Source organism: Cryptomeria japonica, chromosome 4 (genome assembly GCF_030272615.1).
Source record: "Cryptomeria japonica chromosome 4, Sugi_1.0, whole genome shotgun sequence".
NCBI classification, from domain to species: Eukaryota; Viridiplantae; Streptophyta; class Pinopsida; order Cupressales; family Cupressaceae; genus Cryptomeria; species Cryptomeria japonica.
In genome coordinates, this window is record NC_081408.1 from 29,149,394 (window position 1) to 29,167,328 (window position 17,935).

The 17,935-nt window shown below is 35.7% G+C and overlaps 1 protein-coding gene across 1 annotated transcript in view; it reads right to left on the reverse strand.

Annotated features, from left to right (window-relative positions):
* LOC131079258 (protein ROS1A) overlaps window positions 1-17,935 on the reverse strand; it is a 67,003-nt gene that overhangs the window by 17,854 nt on the left and 31,214 nt on the right. Inside the window, exons 7-9 of the mRNA XM_058017160.2 lie at window positions 3,287-3,366; window positions 3,024-3,108; window positions 22-113 (exon numbers count right to left, since the gene is read on the reverse strand). Coding sequence (XP_057873143.2) covers window positions 22-113; window positions 3,024-3,108; window positions 3,287-3,366 — 257 coding nt within the window. The remainder of the gene's footprint in view (window positions 1-21; window positions 114-3,023; window positions 3,109-3,286; window positions 3,367-17,935) is intronic.

Consider the following 17,935-nt stretch of genomic DNA (forward strand, 5'->3'; position numbering starts at 1 on the left):
CTGTTTATTCATCTTACTTACTCCTCTAACTTATGTATCAAAAGACTTTCTGGGAGTGGAGCAAGAGGAACCCATCCAAGACGTACAACTATCCGTGCAACATTTGTATCCACCTGGCAACAAAATACTTTGTATCAATGACAATATATCCAAATCCAACCTAGTTCCAAGGGGGCCTCAATCTGTGTTGCTGATCTAGTTATGATATTTTTTAATCTTTATATAAGTAACAAACAAAACTATTTAATGTAAAAGAATAATAGTCATGCATAACAATTAAGGTATCCATATACAAGTCAAGAATATTGTAAATGTCAGCATTTTCTCGCAAGTTCACAAATATAGACGAAATCAAGATGTATTGTACAATTAGTGAAAGAAGAAATGTGACGACCCCAATAATTTGGTTTTTAGAATACTGTGATATTAATGGGAACATATTGTGATAGATATGATGCATGCTACATAAGTTTGATTTATTGCTTTGTATTTTACCTTTTGTACATAAACAGTACTTTAATTTATTAACATGAGATAAGATTACGGCTTACCTTTATTATTGATTAAATTCAGTTCCAACTAGCGTCTCATCAATAATAAAACAAAAAATTGTTCACTATATTTCATGCTTAACTCCAACTGATTTATTTTAGTTCTCTAGACATAAATGGCTTATAATCTCCTTCCTTGAGTGTGTTTAATTTTCTTTAAGTGTCAACATCATTATGTCTGCCATGAGAGGTGAAGTCAACATATATTGGTTTGCCAAAGGCGTTGATTGCCATGAGTGGCCAGGTCAACATATTTGGACAAAGTTTGGTTTTTCAAAGGTAAACATATAAATTGCTGGCTCCTCGATGGGAGATCTCTATGCAGTGAAGGTGAGAAGACATGGTTCAATAGCTCATCTATATGTTCGTCTATAAGAAGCTTGAGAATTCAGCACATGTATGCCTTCAATGTATGGTCACGGCTCTTGGACTACACCAGAAAAAGCAAAGCTTTATATCAATCCCAACCATGCCTAACAAAAGAAATTCAGAAGACAACCTCAATAGTTGTGATCTGGAAACTCTAGCTGCAAAGGATTAGCAAATTATTCAAGAATAAGGAGCACTCTAGTAGGAGTGGGTGGGAGCGGACCATGCAACAAAGATTATTAAATAGCCTATATTAAGAGTGATTCTCAACATTCAAAGGGATTCATCTAAAGCTACCAAAACATGACAGTTTTTATCTCCAAAAGACCAAAACCATTTTTCCAGGAAATAAAAAGACTAGATAAATTGTTATTGCTGCTCCCCATGTCTACAAAATCAACTTTCATAGTGCTTTAAAAGCTAACTTGGCTATGACCAAGGCAAGATATACCATGAAATAATGACAGATATATAATTGAGACCACTTCCATGCTTCCCTCATGATTGTGGAGGGAAATTCACATCGATTATAAATAATATGAGAAAGGATCTACTCCAGCCAGGAAGTTAGAAAGGTCCTAAAAAAATGGGTCAGTAGTTATGACTTCATTGATAGTTGACAGTTCCAAAGTCGACTAATGAAGACAACCTAAATAAAGTGTATAGTGGACCTTCAATGCATGATACATTATTCTCCCTTCTATCTATGTTCTGGTTTGTTCTATATCAATATTTCCTTACTGTGTTAGAGCCAGAAGAGACGGGTCTCTTGGAAGCAACTTTTTGCTGAAATTGAGATGATTCTGAGAGGTATATTTAAAAAATCTGTTTATACATGTTCTCTATTTTTAGTTAACTTCTTAACCAATGGATTTATTACAAATTAAATATAAGTAAGTCAATTTTTTTAATTTACAATATATTATAAAAGTTCAGTCAAAAAATAGTTTTTTAAAGAATTAAATAATAAAGGTGCTTCAAAACTTAAAAAACAACAAAATTGAAATAAAGACCTTTAATAAACCCCTCTATATTTTCTCGAAGAGAAATTGACTTTATTGAAAGTATATTCATCCATACTATTGGCCACTTACCTATTTATCGTTTCTTAGGGGAATGGAGGTGGTGACATTTGGTGGAGAATCTGGAGAGTATTTATACTAAAAGCAACTGGAAAAGTTTTTAATTTAAAAGATTAGGCCCAAGAATGATGGTATAGCATCAATTTCAAAATTATAAAAAATTTGACACGGAATCAACTAGGGAATATTTTTGGAACAATGGCAAAGTAAGGGAAACTTAGACATTAAGTAAACTGAAAGACTAAGATGATGAAATATTGAGATTAAAAGCACAAAATAGGAACTTATGTATATATGATTGACTTTATCAAAAATTTACATAATCATAGGTTTGTTAAAGTTATATTTTTTTAGTATTTATCGTACAAATTTTCATGCTATCTTTTTCAATATGTATATATATTTATATACATTCTCTTAAGATCATAATTTGTTCTCTTTTAGATTCATCTAGTTATATTAATACTTCTACACATTCCTATAGATTTGTATAGGCTTCTTTAAACTTGCTTGATCTTTTGTTTATTCTTTATTTTTCATATTTATGGCTTGTTTTAATTTGGTTTTCCAAAAGTAAATTTTTTCTCTCTTGTAGCATCCTTGAGCCTTGAAAAATTTGCCATCTCTCCTGCCCTTCCACCCTCTCTTTCTAGTCTGTCTTGATTTGCAACTAAACATCTTTTGTCTCCTTTCTCTAGTATCTTGATGATGGATCACAGAGTGTGATCTTAAATATTGATGCAAAAATTCTGACACAATCTAATCCAAAAACAACAGCGATCAGCATGATGGATTGTAGAAATCTTAAATTATTAAAAAGAGATTATGTTACATATGGAAAAAACTTTAGCAAACGAGTTGAAGCAATATATTTAAGGATAACCAAACATTCCAATATGTTAAAGCAACATACGCAAGGATAACCTAACATTCCAATAGAATAGCACAGATGGCTTAAAAGGTTCAGATGTCAGGTACATTCATAAAATCATAGTAAGTTGGCAAAGATAAAATTACTCACAGGGAAGGCCAGTTGCTGAAGTGTCAAGAGACGAATGCATTCAACACTTTTGATCCCTATTCCTCGGACATTTAGAAGAAAATTTCTTCCATTGGCAATTTGTAAAGCATAATATTACATTCCATAACAAAAACATAATCAGTAAAATTCCTATTTTAATCACATATTCAAATGAAGTTCAAAGTTTCTTTCATATGTATGTTTCAAAAGATTATAATACTTGAGCAGTAACATATCTGGAAAGCATATGTAAGATATCTTACTTAGCATCATTAGGTGAGAGATCTTTCAACCACTCAAGGTCAATGCTTCCGTGCTCTGTATGAAGCATCTCAAGAAAACTCTGCAATTGATGGTATATTTAGGAAAAAAGAATTACAATTAGTTTTCCTCTTGTATTAAAGAACCAAACAACACCAATTTACCAGCCTAGTTTTTGATAATAAGAACATCCAACTTAATTAACTTACTCAGTATTGTGAGATTTATAAGATTAAATTTTATTGTACAGTTCCATACATAGGGGAAATGGGTCACTCTATTAGCAAAAGGGAACATGAAAGCATGAGTAACTCTACGTAGGTAGAACATTCTTTTAATTCTAAGCAACATATCTATATTCAAAAGTCAAAAGCTCTAGCAATGGAGGAAAACTATTTTACAAGACAAGTGAGGGAAATGGTTTAAATTGGGAAAAACTTATAAAATCTAAATAAAGTACTAACGTTATGAATCTATGACAGCATTCCCTTAATGCTAAATTTAGTGATACATTATCAAGATTTAACAAAAAATTACATAATTTACAAAACATTTATTTGATTGCCTATTGTTTGGTCTAAAGGTTCAGAAAACTTGGTGTAGAATTTTAAAGATTTGGAGGAATGCCATACAATTGAGATGAAACATCTAGAAACACGGACTCCATGGGACATTACAGAAATGAATGACATCAACCACATATGGACATGTTGATTAATTGTGCTCTTAGGGGATGGTTCAACATGCCTTAGCAACATTATGACAACCATTGACTAGCAAGCATTAGTCATCATTGAATTGAATTTAGAATTCTTAATGTGCTAAACTTTCTTCAGTGTTTGTTCTTGTTACAATTTTATTTTGTTTCTTTCCAGACAACTAAAACCAAAATAATATGAGCCAAAGTCTTTCTTCAAATTATAAGAGGAAGCTCCCTAAGATATAAACTACCCTAGGCAAATTATATAATTATTCACACTATGAAATGTTTTTGGGGAGTTTTTTCATAAATGAAACAACCATATGCCTCTCTTTTTGTCTCCAATATGAGGACAAGACTAGTAATGGTTCCTGCCTCACAAGCAAGATTTTATAGATTTTAAGTGAAATAACTAAGCTAAATGCACAAACAACACCTCTTCCTACATGCTTAAGCAAAGACCAATAATCATGTGCAAAGAATATTTCAAAATAATAACAACTTGGGTCATTAACTTGTAATCTCAAGAATTAAAAAGCTATGTTGTATGCAAAGCTACAACTTGGGTAGACAAATATCACCAATACAAATTGACAGTATAATCTACATTCGATTCAATTCACAAAATTACAAACATAGAAAAACAGACACAAAGATGACACATGGAATGATATTTCAATTTGGGATAACTAAGTATAATCATATTTTATCCCAAAAATTCAATGTTTTACAGCACAAGCACTTAAAGCTTCCAGAAAGAAAGAAATATATAACTTCAAAGAAAAAACTAGTCTAAACAAATAATAAATAAAACTACCTAAAGTGACTTAAAAATAAGCCTTCACACTATCCAAAAATCGAACCTCCAAAACAACCTCTGGTATAACTTGTTCTGGCCAAAATTAGCAATCTGATACATGAGCACCTTCTGAGATTTTGATGCAACTTATAGCTCTAAAGCATGTCAAAAATTCTTAAGAAAATTAAAATCCTAAGCACCAATCTATTGTCAACTTCATCAATTCAACCTGGGGATTCAAATCTGATGTCTTCCATGCAAAACACAATGTAGTCTGGAACCTAGAATTAATCAACAATTTAAAATCTTCATGAGACAAATCATTCTCATGATCATATTCTGGAAATTCCCTAAAAAATATGATCACAAACCTATTGAACACTATTCGGGAGCTTGTCACAAATTTGTGATGCATGTATATGGTTGAAAGCTGTTGGCGATGCTTGAACATCTGTTGGAAACATATTACCTGCACTAGCAAGTCCACAAACAAGTGAAACCCTCAAGTGATCACTATAACCCTAAGCAGATGAAAATGACTGAAAATGAAATTTAAAGCAGCAAAACCCTGACCTTAAAAATCTACAAAAAACACCAAAATCCATACTAGAAATGCCCTTCATAGATGCTGTTCTAACTGTTTGATCTGCTGATATATAAAACCCTAGATGACTTCACAAGACTGCTGTCATAGGTGATTGAAAAGTAAAGCACTGTCTTCACTACCTGAAAAAAATAGAACCTTACTGAACCTACCCTTCCTGAGTTACTGCCACTGAAAACCACATATTGGGTGCACCTTGTCATATTTTCCATTTTGAAGTTGGTTGAGACACTCAAGGACTCAATCATCTCAACCCTTTCATTTTAAAAGTTAAGATGCCTCTTTATCAGTCCGAGCACCTCTTGTAGGCATTTTCATCACAAAATCCATGCTCCGAACATACTAGGCATGCCATCATGACATGCTTGCCACTTGAATGATGTGATACAAGTCTGGGTGCACATCTTCTGCACAAATGCCACTTAAAATTAGTTATTAATGCTCTGGGCACCCTTTTAACTGCTCTTATGTCACTTGAAATATTTAAGCATGCATTTTTTCCATTTATGTCTCTTAAATGCCATCATAAAACCTCTCAAGTATGCCCTACATTCTAATCTGCCATTTGATGACTCTTTTTATCATGCTAGGAATTCCATTTTGGTCTCTACCACTAAATAGTCATGCTTCTACAGATAAAAATGTGCCCTATATATGACCTTGTCATGTAAACTACCCATAATCTTTCCTAGGAACTTATTTCCTTGACTCTTGCCACTTGAATGATGATATCTCTTGCTAGGCGTGCCTGTATTCTGCATTTATAACTTTACTATTTTACCTGTCTCCTAAGTGCACTCATAGCATATTCTTGCCACTGAAAACCCTATTCTAACTACTGAAGCATGCATATCTGTCATTGTTGTCACTTGAAACCCTGTTCTAACCACTGAAGCATGCATATCTGTCATTGTTGTCACTTGAAACCCTGTTCTAACTACTGAAGCATGCATATCTGTCATTGCTATCACTTAAACACCTCAATAAAAGTAACCAGGTGCCTATTCTTGCCATGTGTCCCATAAAGTTTCAAAATTGCCTTCCACGTGCACTTTTATGGCACTCGTGTCACTTAAACATATCTAGATGCACATAGGCACTCATTTCACTTTGCCCTCCCCTCCAAGGATGACAATTCATTCATGACTGTCACTTGATACACCCTTTCCACTACTCATGCACACGTACTGGTTGGTTCTGCCACTTAAACTCGGCTTCAGTTCCCTGAAAGTGTTCTTCTCTCATGCTTACCTTGGAGGAACAATGCTTCATCATTTTACATGCACTCAAACAGATTTTTGAGTTGGATGAAGACATCTATCACATCCCAACTTCCCATGGACTGACTGAGGATTCGGCAAGCATTTAAAACCTGAACATTTCTCTCCTAGTTGTCTTCTTCACACAAGATCATTGGAAAACTAAACATTCAACATTCACAAAAGACAAATCTAGCTTGACACGTGACAAACCAAAATGGCAGAGTCATGACAGTGAGCTTTATTTTGCAATTGATGATCAAACACAACTAAACGTGTAAGAACTTTGACCCTGAAAGTTTCATAGGGGTGCACAATAGTTCCAACAAAATTTTGATTTCATATAATGACCACAATTTGTAAGAAGCCACTCCATCCTTGTGCTCCATTTCAACAAATTCTTTACATAGTCTATCTTTGCAATGCAGTTAGTGCAAGTGAGCATGGCTAGGCAAATAAAAGGGAAAATTGTTATCCACTTGTGGCAAGAATGTGTTGTGATATGAATTTAACTATTGGGTGTCTAAAACTACAAAACATAGGGTTTGTTTGACAATTGTCATTGTGAATTGCATTCGTTTATGTTTTATTGCATGGCAAGCTAAAGTATTGCAGGTTGATGGTATCTGTTTAGCTTGGGATAATTTTACATGAACATCATTAAATTAAATTTCATTGAACTATTATTGTAGATAAACATAGAACAATGTGTCAAATATTTGCAAACCCATGTGTTGATGTGTGTTTTATAACACTTCAAACACAAAATAAAGTATTGAATATTCTATCCTCTCTTGAACAAAATCTTCTCTAGTGTTGAGTGTTAGGATCGCTTGAGAGGACTCCAAAGTTAATATATGTCAAGTCTTGATGTGTGGATGTGATTTCTGTTCTTCCATGGTTGATGTGATTTCTGTTCTTCCAAGGGGACTTACGTAGTTCTTTTAGGAGACAAAATCTTTTGGTCACAAGGAATGATAGTCTTATAAATGATATGCAATTAAGTTCTTTCCTACTACTACTAATAATGATCGCTTAACAAAAAAATGCAAAAAAGATTGAAGGTTTAGGAACACTAGACTAACACTAAGAATTCAAGGACGATGGAGGATTTCAAGTGAAACTCAACTAAGCTTTGCTTTGACATACGAAGAACAACTCCACAAAGCTAGTTTGATCTTCTAAGGTAAGCATATGATGTTCAAATCACTGCATGTTAGGCATTTTGTCATTTGATGTCAAGTGGTTTTTGTCAAGCTCGTGACTATTCAAGCTAGAGAATTACTCAACGTAATATTAGATTGAGTTTGAAGTTCTTTTCAAGCTACTGTTCGTTCATTAGATTTTCTCAATTTTGGTGGAGTTGCTTTGACGTGGTTGAGCTGCTTGACGTGGTTGAGCTGGTTTTCTGTGAGCTTGAGTAGCCTTCTTGTCTACTTGTTTGCCAAGTCAGATTTAATGCCTTGTCAGCATTTGAATGCCATGTCAGCGTTTGAATATTCTAGTTTGATTTCTTATGTTTTCATTTGTGGCAGCTAATATGCATCGTATATCTTCTTCTTTTTGGCGTTTTTTTCTGGGGAATAAATTTATTTATTCTTACCCCATATTTGGACTGACGGCTTCAGCTTTTATTGTGTATGTGGCAGCTCATGTTTGTTTTTGAAAAAGTGGTTCAAGTGCTGGTAATGCCTTGCTGTTATGTCAGAAATGTTTGACTGTGTTGGCAGGCAGGTCGTGTTCTCTTTTTCTGAAAAAAGTTTTCTTTTGTTAGAGGTCATGAGCTGTGAAGTCGGGTATCTTTTTGGATACATTGTGGAAAGGATTTCTTATTATACGTTTAAAAGTAAATATGCCTGGGCAGTGTCAGCAATGATGTGGACATTGTTTTTCTTTTTCCATGGAGATCGTGTTTTTAAAGTATTTGGGGTTGAAGCTACAAAAATGTAAGCGGTGGTTATTTCAGTGATGACTGGAAGGATCTTTTTATGACAACCCGATTTTGAAAATATTATTAATACTGCAGAGTCGTTTTTTTTTTTAAAAGTTATGGTTGTATCTGCAGGCAATGAGCTGTGAATCGATTAAAAATATAGAGAGCTTCAAGTACTAAATTAGAGGGTTGAACAGGTATGGGAAGACGTGATTGAGCTGCATTAGAGGGATAGACTATCATGGGCAGTATACAGCCCAGAAAATGCATGTGATTTTAAATATCAGAAGAATTCTATCCTACAGTGGGTTGATGTGAAATGTGTGATGGATGAATGTTTTTGGGAAGTGTGTTAGGTACTTCAATTCCTCCTAGTGTATTACTTGTTATTGGAATGAGATATGGATGTTTGTTTGGCAACGAATCCTAATGTATTTAATCTTGCTTGGTGATTTGTATGAAAGGATGGTCAACAAGCTACAATAGTGAATGTGTTGATATATATACCATGTATGCGTTTTGGAGAAGGTGGATGGAGATGTGTGTAATTGGTTTCCAAGCTGCTATCTCATCTTTAGACTGATAAAGATCTTTCTTGAGCATTTAATACATTGCTTCTGAATATCTTTATGTTGGGGGATGTTGTATATTTCGTGTTGGTGATAGAAGTGTTGTATGTATTTAGAAAAGTTTTATTGTATCTAACATTTGAGTTTGTACACAGTTTGAAGTTGGTGCTTCAGCAGAACTGAGAGTCAATGCTCTCTGTGAGTTGGTGCCCACTTGTGTAGTCAAGGTTGTTGCCCACTTATGTTAATGAAAGCTATTTGTTGTCGTGGTTTTTTACCCGAAAGGGTTTTCCACGAGAAATCCTTGTGTTTGTGTTTTAATGATTGCTTTCTATATGCTTTATGGGTTTCATGCATTGACTTTCAATTGGTATCAAAGCATGTACCTTCTGTTAAGGCTTAAAAGCTTGAGGGTTGATACTGTTGGATTTCGAAGATGAATGCTTTGGATGGTCTTGCAACGAATAGAGCCCTTCTATTTGATGGTTCTAATTCTGGTGTGTCAGAATGAGAGCATATCTGATGTCTCTTGGATTTGATGTGTGGAACAGCGTTGTGTCAAGCTACACACCTCCTCAGAATCCTCTATCTATTGCTGATGAAAAGAGAGCCTTTGAATGCAATGCAAAGGCTATGGACGCAATCTTGTGTGGATTGTCAAAATTTGAGTTTGTAAAAGTTATGCAATGTGATAGTGCTCAAGCTATGTGGGATAAGCTTAAAAATGCCTATGAAGGAGATGAAAAAGTGAAAAAGCCAAGCTTCAAACTCATAGAATGCAGTTCGAAAATCTGAAAATGAAAGAAGATGAGAATGTTGCAGCATACTTTCTTAAGGTCGATGAAGTGGTTAATTCTCTCAAAGGTTTAGGATAAACAGTTGATGATAAAGTTGATATACAATAAAATTTAACGTCTCTACCTTTAAGGTTTGATGCAAAAATTTCTGTAGTTGGACAGATGGTTGATCTTGATCAAATGACCATTGACAAGGTCCATGGTATACTCACCGCATATGAGATGAGAACAAATCTTGAACCTTCGAAAAGAGAGTCTGCCTTCAAAGCTTTGAAGAAAGGCAAACAAGTGTGTTGTGCGTATTGCACCACATCCCCGTCCTGTTGACAGGGACCCCTCGATTTTTGATCTACCCGCATGAGAGGGAGGTATTCTTAGTAAAAATTGCGCAAAACCTTCAGTTAAACCGAGAGTACTTTTGCGCATTCTGCTTAAGCATCTTGAATTTGGCAATGAAGGGGGCATTTGAGATAAAATCGCGCATTCTCATTGTAAAGCCCGAAAATTGCGAAACCCTAAGTCGCATGTTTTGATTCAAATAGCCGACTTTTATAACAAATAAGAATAAAGGGCACACAAACACCAGGAAAGGCCGAATTTGGACGTAGGGTAAAGTTGCGCTTTTTTCCAAATGGCCGAGCTAGAAGCTGAGTCTCCTTTTTTTCTCCAAATCGCGCGAATATAGCTTATTAGCCGAATAGTTTAAAGCGCGCAGAGGGGTCTTCAGTAAGCCGAAAAGTTCAAAGGCTTTAAAATCTCACAAAATCAGCTTTTAGGCCGAAAACGACTCCAGGAATCAAATCATGCAAAATGGCTCTATGAGCCGAAAACCATAACAAAGCCCAAATTTGCAAATTCGACCTCTAAGGCCAAAAAACACTTAAACCACTCAAAATCGTCTTAAAATGCCGAAAAAAGAACAAAGTTCAAAAACTCACAAAAAGCTTAAAAGGTGAATCACATCATGCAAAACGGCTCTCTAGGCCGAAAATTGCAAAAGAGTTCAAAGTCGCGCAAAAGAGCATTTGAGCCAAAAATGAAATCGATAAGGTAAGTTTGCATTTTAACTTCATTTGGCAGAAATTAGAAGACAACTTGCAAAAAGGGTCATTAAGTCGAAAATGATAAGCAAGTTCTAAGTCGTGCATTTTCGCCTCATGGACCGAAAATGATAAAAAGATCAAGTCATGCCAAGTCGAGCTCATACATATAATAAAGAAAGAGTCTAAATTGCTCAAGTAACCCAAAGAGCCCGAATTTCATTTAGGAGTTGGGGGTGTTTTAAAAAATAGACGATTTAACACATATTGCAAGACTCCAATCACCCAAACAAGGAATCACGCATTTCCACTTGAAAGGCCGAACTTTATAAAACACTTGAAGTGGCCGAATCTACGACTTAGGAGAAGGGCACTTTAAAGTTTGAAAATTGCCAACCAAAAGGTCATACATTTCACTAAACTGGCCGAGTTTGCTAGCAAGAGAAGTTCACTTAAAACCCTAAATTCACAAAAGAGGGGACTTATATTGTTTTAAAAGCAAACACCTTTTGTCTTCGTTCTTTATCAAGACAAAGCTCGACATCGCGTAAAATTTGATATTTGTTAAATTAATTAATTTAATTTTTCAAACTGATTATTAAAAGTGGAATTCATTGTTTGCAGATCGACGACGTCAAGAGAAGCTAGAGCGTCAACCTAGATCTCAAATTGGAGATGCGATCGCGATCAACGCCAGCTAGCAAAGATGCAAAAGCGCATTGAAGAGGATCAAAACCAAGCATGGGGAAGCGCGCCATCACAAGACCACAAGACAAAATCCACCCTCAAGACCGAAGACAAAGAACACACAGGAACACTCAAAATGTGCATTCTCAGAAAGACGCATGGCTGGAAGAAATTCCAGAAAATCAGTTTAAAAAACTGAGTTGTTTAAATGTAAAAGCTGCCTGTGGGCCCTACCTAATGTATTCAAAACAAAGGGACACAGACCGGTTATGTCCAACTACCTAATTGACCAGATTAAAGCCAAACAATTGTAGGTAGTTGAGAAAGTGGTTGGGAGGATAACTGAGGATTGAATGGGTATGGGCTAAAGCTGCCAGAGTTCTAGAAGACAGATTGCAGCTATTGGATGCAGTCAATTCTGACCCTCTATTCAAATTGTAAATTCTATGAAAGGCAGAGGCCTTTCTCTTATAAAGGGTTAGATTGTTAGATTCTAGTTAGATAGTTAGAGTTTTTGTAGAAGGTTAGATTTTAGTAGTTAGGAGTAGCATAGAAATGCTGGAGAAATTGTTGTAATACCAGTTGAAATCAATATATGGACATTGATTTCGTGTTTATCATCTTGGTTTTATTTTGTTTTCATGGTTTCCTTCAGCAGGTTAGATAAATCCTTTTTGGTTTGCAGGTATTTGATGGATTTGGGTTCATACCATTGGGGATATGTTGATTGCGTATTCCTGTGTATGGTTAGCCCGAGCCTTTAAAATTGTGTTTAGTTCAATTGCAGGTGTCCATCTGAGCTGCACCAAAATTGGGTGCTTAGGCATGCACCTGCAATCTGAAAATCTTCTAAGTCCCCTTGAAGATTGCACCGTTCTTGTGAGGTTGAGAGTTATTCTGGCCAAGCAAGGATTGGTTATGTTGGATCCATCTACTTGCACACTAGTCTTGTTAATTTTAGGTCTCTTAACCCTTCTCCTTTGCTTTTATTTCCTAGCTTGAGAATCACAGCAGACCAACTTATTGTAAATGTAAGGCCCCTTGTGCTCCTAGCAAAACGCATCAACCGTTGAGCTATCCCGCAGTCGTGAACTGACATTTGGAACCTTGAGGTTGTCCCCATTGATCAATTAAAAATAGCATTAGGGATTCCTTATACAAGAGAGGATAGGATACTCAATGAGTACATTCTATTCTACGTTGTCCCGATAGAGTTGTAGCGATATGATTTTAGCCACGTCAACAAAGTGGAGCAAGCCTCAAGTGATAGTTTGGAGGTTGATGCGATTCAGAAGAAGCTATGTTCACTAGAAGATTAAATGAGGACTTTAGCAAAAACAAGAAGAAGACCTCTCTCAGATGTTTTAATTGTGGCAAATCTGGACATTTTGCAGCCAAATGTCCATAAGAGGATAATGATGACAACAACAATAAAAAGAAGCCAAAGTTTAACAAAAAAAAGTTTAGAGGAAAAGACAAGAAGACTTGGAAATCTAAGAAGAGTCTATATTCAAAGAAAGAAAGCGATTCTTCTAAAGGAAGTGATGAGATTTTGTTTATGGCTCTAGAAGAATCTCAAGTTAAAAATCAAGAAGATGAATATGTCTTTGATGAAGAAGATGGAGAAGTGGACCTTGAACAAGAATTGTTAAGTGCTCTTAGTGAAATCAAAAGTCTTAAGAAAAAAAACCTAAATCTGAAGTTGCTGCTCAAAGAAGAGACTGAAGAAAAAGTCAAGAAATCACAAGCTCTTGAAGATGTAGAGACACAAATAAATAATCTGAAATTTCAAATTGATGAGGCCAAGAAACTTGAAGAATTAAAAAATCGGATTAAAGTCAAGGCTGAAAGTTGTGAAAAACTTGAAGCTGAGATAGCTTCTCTTAGAAAGATAGAGAAATCGTCTACTTTGTTGAACCAAGAAGAGATAAATCAGAAAGGTTCACTTTTGTTGGACAATCTCTTAGCTTCTCAAAAACAGTCCTTAGACAAGGGTGGAGTTGGCCTTGAAGAAGGTCAAAGCTCGTAGGTAGAACAACAAACTACTAATGCTGAAAGCTCAAGGTTTTCATCTTCAAAAACTAGAAATAATGCTTTTAGGCAACCTTTCAGTGCTAGACAAGCACACACACACACTTAACCAGGTTTAATTATTAATTCTTTCATGGTTATTGTTTTGCTTGTAACTATTTTGGACACAAGGCAGCAAATTGGAAGATGTCTTTTATAAATAATTTCAGTTTTGCAAACAAGAACTCTTTTGCGCCTTTGAGAGATTATTATGTTTTCTATAAATGTAATAATATTGGGCACAGTGCAAGATTTTGTAAGAATGACAGGGCAGATTTTCCAAAGAATGTTGTTGAGAACAACACAGAGGAAATCAAAGTTTGGAGGAAGAAAGAGAAAGAAGCTAAAACTAAGTCTTTGATTGTGCAAAAAGCTCTTCTTGCACATAATGAGAGAGACATTTGGTATGTGGATAGTAGCTGCTCCAGACACATGACCGAAGATGAGAGTAATTTCTTAACTCTCAAGAAATCCAATGGTGGTAAGGTAAGATTTGGTGGAAACTCATCTGCTAGAGTTGTTGGTAAAGGTAGACTCAACTTGAGTGATGATAAGACTAAAGTTGAGAATGTACTATTTGTAGAAGGCTTGAAACATAATCTACTCAGTGTCAGTCAGTTGCGTGATCAAGGTCATAGTTTAACTTTCAGTTCTAACAACTGCAAGATTATTAAAGATGGTACTCTTATTGCAAATGCAAGTAGGGCTGCTAACAATTTATACACTCTTGATGATATCAAAAAGGAGAAGCTTGGAGTGTTTCCACTCCATCATTGAGCTGCCTTCTTAGACTCAAGGAGAGTTCTTCAATTGTCACATCCTTTAAGCCCCGTTTCAATTTTTGCAGGTTGGTTTTGCCATTGATGTCAAAGGGGGAGAAGTGAGTTAGGGAGAGCGGTATCTCAGGGGGAGCAATATTGTTTTGTTGGTTTCAGGTGGTGGCAGTTGCAGATGGAATTGCCATCAATGACAAAGGGAGAGATTGTTAGGCATTTTGTCAATGATGTCAAGTGGTTTTTGTTAAGCTTGTGACTATTCAAGCTAGAGGATTACTCAAAGTAATATTGGATTGATTTTGAAGTGTTTTTCGAGCTACTGCTCATTCATTAGATTTTCTCAATTTTGGAGGAGCTGCTTTGATGTGCTTGAGCTTCTTGAGGTGCTTGACCTTCTTCAAGTGGTTGGCCGTTAGCTTGAGAAGCCTTCTTGTCTACTTGTTTGCCGAGTCAGATTGAATGCCTTGTCAGTATTTGAATGCCATGTTAGTGTTTGAATATTCTAAAGTTTTCTTTTTTATGTTTTCATATGTGGCGGCTAATATGCATCACATCTTCTTTTTGGCATTTTTGTTTGGGGAATAAATTTATTTATTCTTATCCCATTTTTTGGCCGACAACTTTAGCTTTTATTGTGTGTATGTGGTGGCTCATGTTTGTTTTTGAAAAAGTGGTTCAGGGGCTGGTAACACCTTGCTCTTATTGTCAGAAATGTTTGATCGTGTTGGCAAGCAGGTCGTGTTCTCTTTTTCTAAAAAATGTTTTATTTTTTTAGAGGTCGTGGGCTATGAAGTCGGGTGTCTTTTTGGACATGTTGTTTGCCAAAATACGTTAAAAGTAAATATGCCTGGGCAGTGTCAGCGATGATGTGGACTTTGTTTTTCTTTTTTCATGGAGATAGTGTTTTTAAAGTATTTGGGGTTGAAGCTACAAAAATGTAAGCAGTGGTTATTTCGGTGATGATTGGAAGGATCTTTTTATGACAACTCAGATTTATTTACTGTTGAAAATATTATTAATACTGCAGAGTCCTTTTTTTTTTTAAAGTTATGGGTGTATCTGCAGGCAATGAGTTGTGAACCGAGCTTCGAGGAAGAGGTGATTGAGCTGCATTAAAGGGATAGTCTATCATGGGTAGTATACAGCCCAAAAAATGCATGTGATTTTAAATATTAGAAGAATTCTATCCTATAGTGGGTTGATGTGAAATGTGTGATTGAGGAATGTTTTTGGGAAGTGTGTTAGTTGCTTCAATTCCTCCTAGTGTATTACTTGTTATTGGCATGAGATATGGGTGTTTGTTTGGCAACGAATCCTAATGTATTTAGTCTTGCTTGGTGATTTGTATGAAAGGATGGTCAATAAGCTACAACAGTGTATGTGTTGATATATATCTATACCATGTATGCGTTTTGGAGAAGGTGGAAGGAGATATGTGTAATTGGTTTCCAAGCTGTTATCTCATCTTTAGACTGATAAAGATGTTTCCTGAGCATTTAATACATTGCTTCTGAATATCTTTATGTTGGGGGATGTTGTATATTTCATGTTGGTGATAGAAGTGTTGTATATATTTAGAAAAGTTTTATTGTGTCTAACATTTGAGTTTGTACACAATCTAAAGTTGGTGCTTCAACAAAACTGAGAGTCAGTGCTCTCTATGAGTTGGTGCTCACTTGTGCAGTCAGGGTTGTTGCCCACTTATGTTAATGAAAGCTGTTTGATGCCATGGTCCCGAAAGGGTTTTCCACAAGAAATCCTTGTGCTTGTGTTTTAATGATTGCTCTCTTTATGCTTTATGGGTTCCATGCATTTATAATTTTGAAAAGTTTTGAAATACTGATTCATTGCCCACCCTCCTCCCCCCTCCCATCCCGTCACAGTATTTCTTGTGTGACTTTCACTACCAAGGACATAGACACCATCAAGAGGATGAATATCAATGAGTGGGTAGTAATTGAAGTTAAGCTTGGCTACATGAGTTGATTTGACTACACAAGATACTTCAAAATCAATGAAATACTAGTAGTGTGAACATAAGTATTTCACCATCAATCATGCACATAAACCTTACATTCATCTAAATACTCAAGCAAATTTACTCTATCTTTTTTGTTTTAAAGTTTTCAATTCTCTCATAAAAGGATGAAGAAACAAGCAAATGCTCCAAACACAATAAATCACCAACACTTCAATGATTTTATTATTTCTAGTAGCATCAAAGCAACAATTCTTCTAAATTCTTCTAATTGATCCTTTACAAACAAAATGAGTGGAGCTTATATAGTTCTCTCAATACAAATGAATAGCAAAGATTGATTAAAATCAAGGGCCAAGATCATGCCACCTAAACCCTAGTTAGGGTTTGTCACAACAAAATACCTAATTATTGCAAATTATTAAATATCAGCCAATGGGAATATGACATCCATTTGGCACAAACTTTGAGGAAAAATCCTCCAATGAGAAAAATAGATGCCACATGGGATCATAACAAACTTTCATCTTGACGCGGCCATAACCTGGAGGGTCCTCAAGGAGAACAAGCCAGATCATGCAGCAAGAGTAACACAACGGAAGCAACAACACAAGGTACAAAATGCACAATTAGACATCCGCAGTTTCATAGATTCATTAAAAATCAAGTCGGCAACATGTGGGGAAATATACAGGTTTACAGGCTTTATTATAGCTTACATTTCAAAAAAACGATCCATCCAGACCTCCAGTGGAGTTTAAATTACAAATCATAAATCTAAATCATCTATCTTCATTTGTCTACCAAAGGATCAAATACAACAATATATATAGCATCTGGAACACATCCGGGTCGGCCACAAAAGGATTACATTCTCCAAGATAGAAAAAATGAAACGTGTAAAATAGGTCGGACCCAAAGTGTGAAGATCTCCTCCGCCAAAGACAATAACGAAGTGCAGACCACCAAGGAAGGTCGGCCAAGGGCCTAAGAACATCATACGTGGTGCCAATTAGATCCGCAAGTCGAGAAATCGCTCCGCAAGAGGACTCTCCAACTAGCCGTTAAGCTCAAAACTGCTCCGGGAACCAAGAAACAGACAATCCAGAAGCGATAACTTGTTGGAAAAGAATCCAAATGAACTGAAAAATCTGGAATAAGGAATAAGAACACGTCTGAAAGCCAAGAATCTAATCCACAACAGAAAATAAACAACTACCGGAGAATGTCGGAAGAAACACAGAAACTGCAACACAAAACTGAACAAAAACAAAAACAAATATCTTTTTTTTTTGGGTTCATGCAAGATTGCTCATCGACTGTGGATGCTCCTGCATCACATCTAGAAGTTTGTTCTCCTTATCTCTTTCCTTTGATGCAAATTCAATGAATTTGGACACGATGCAGTTAATCTCGTCTATTGGAGCATTAGGCATGAC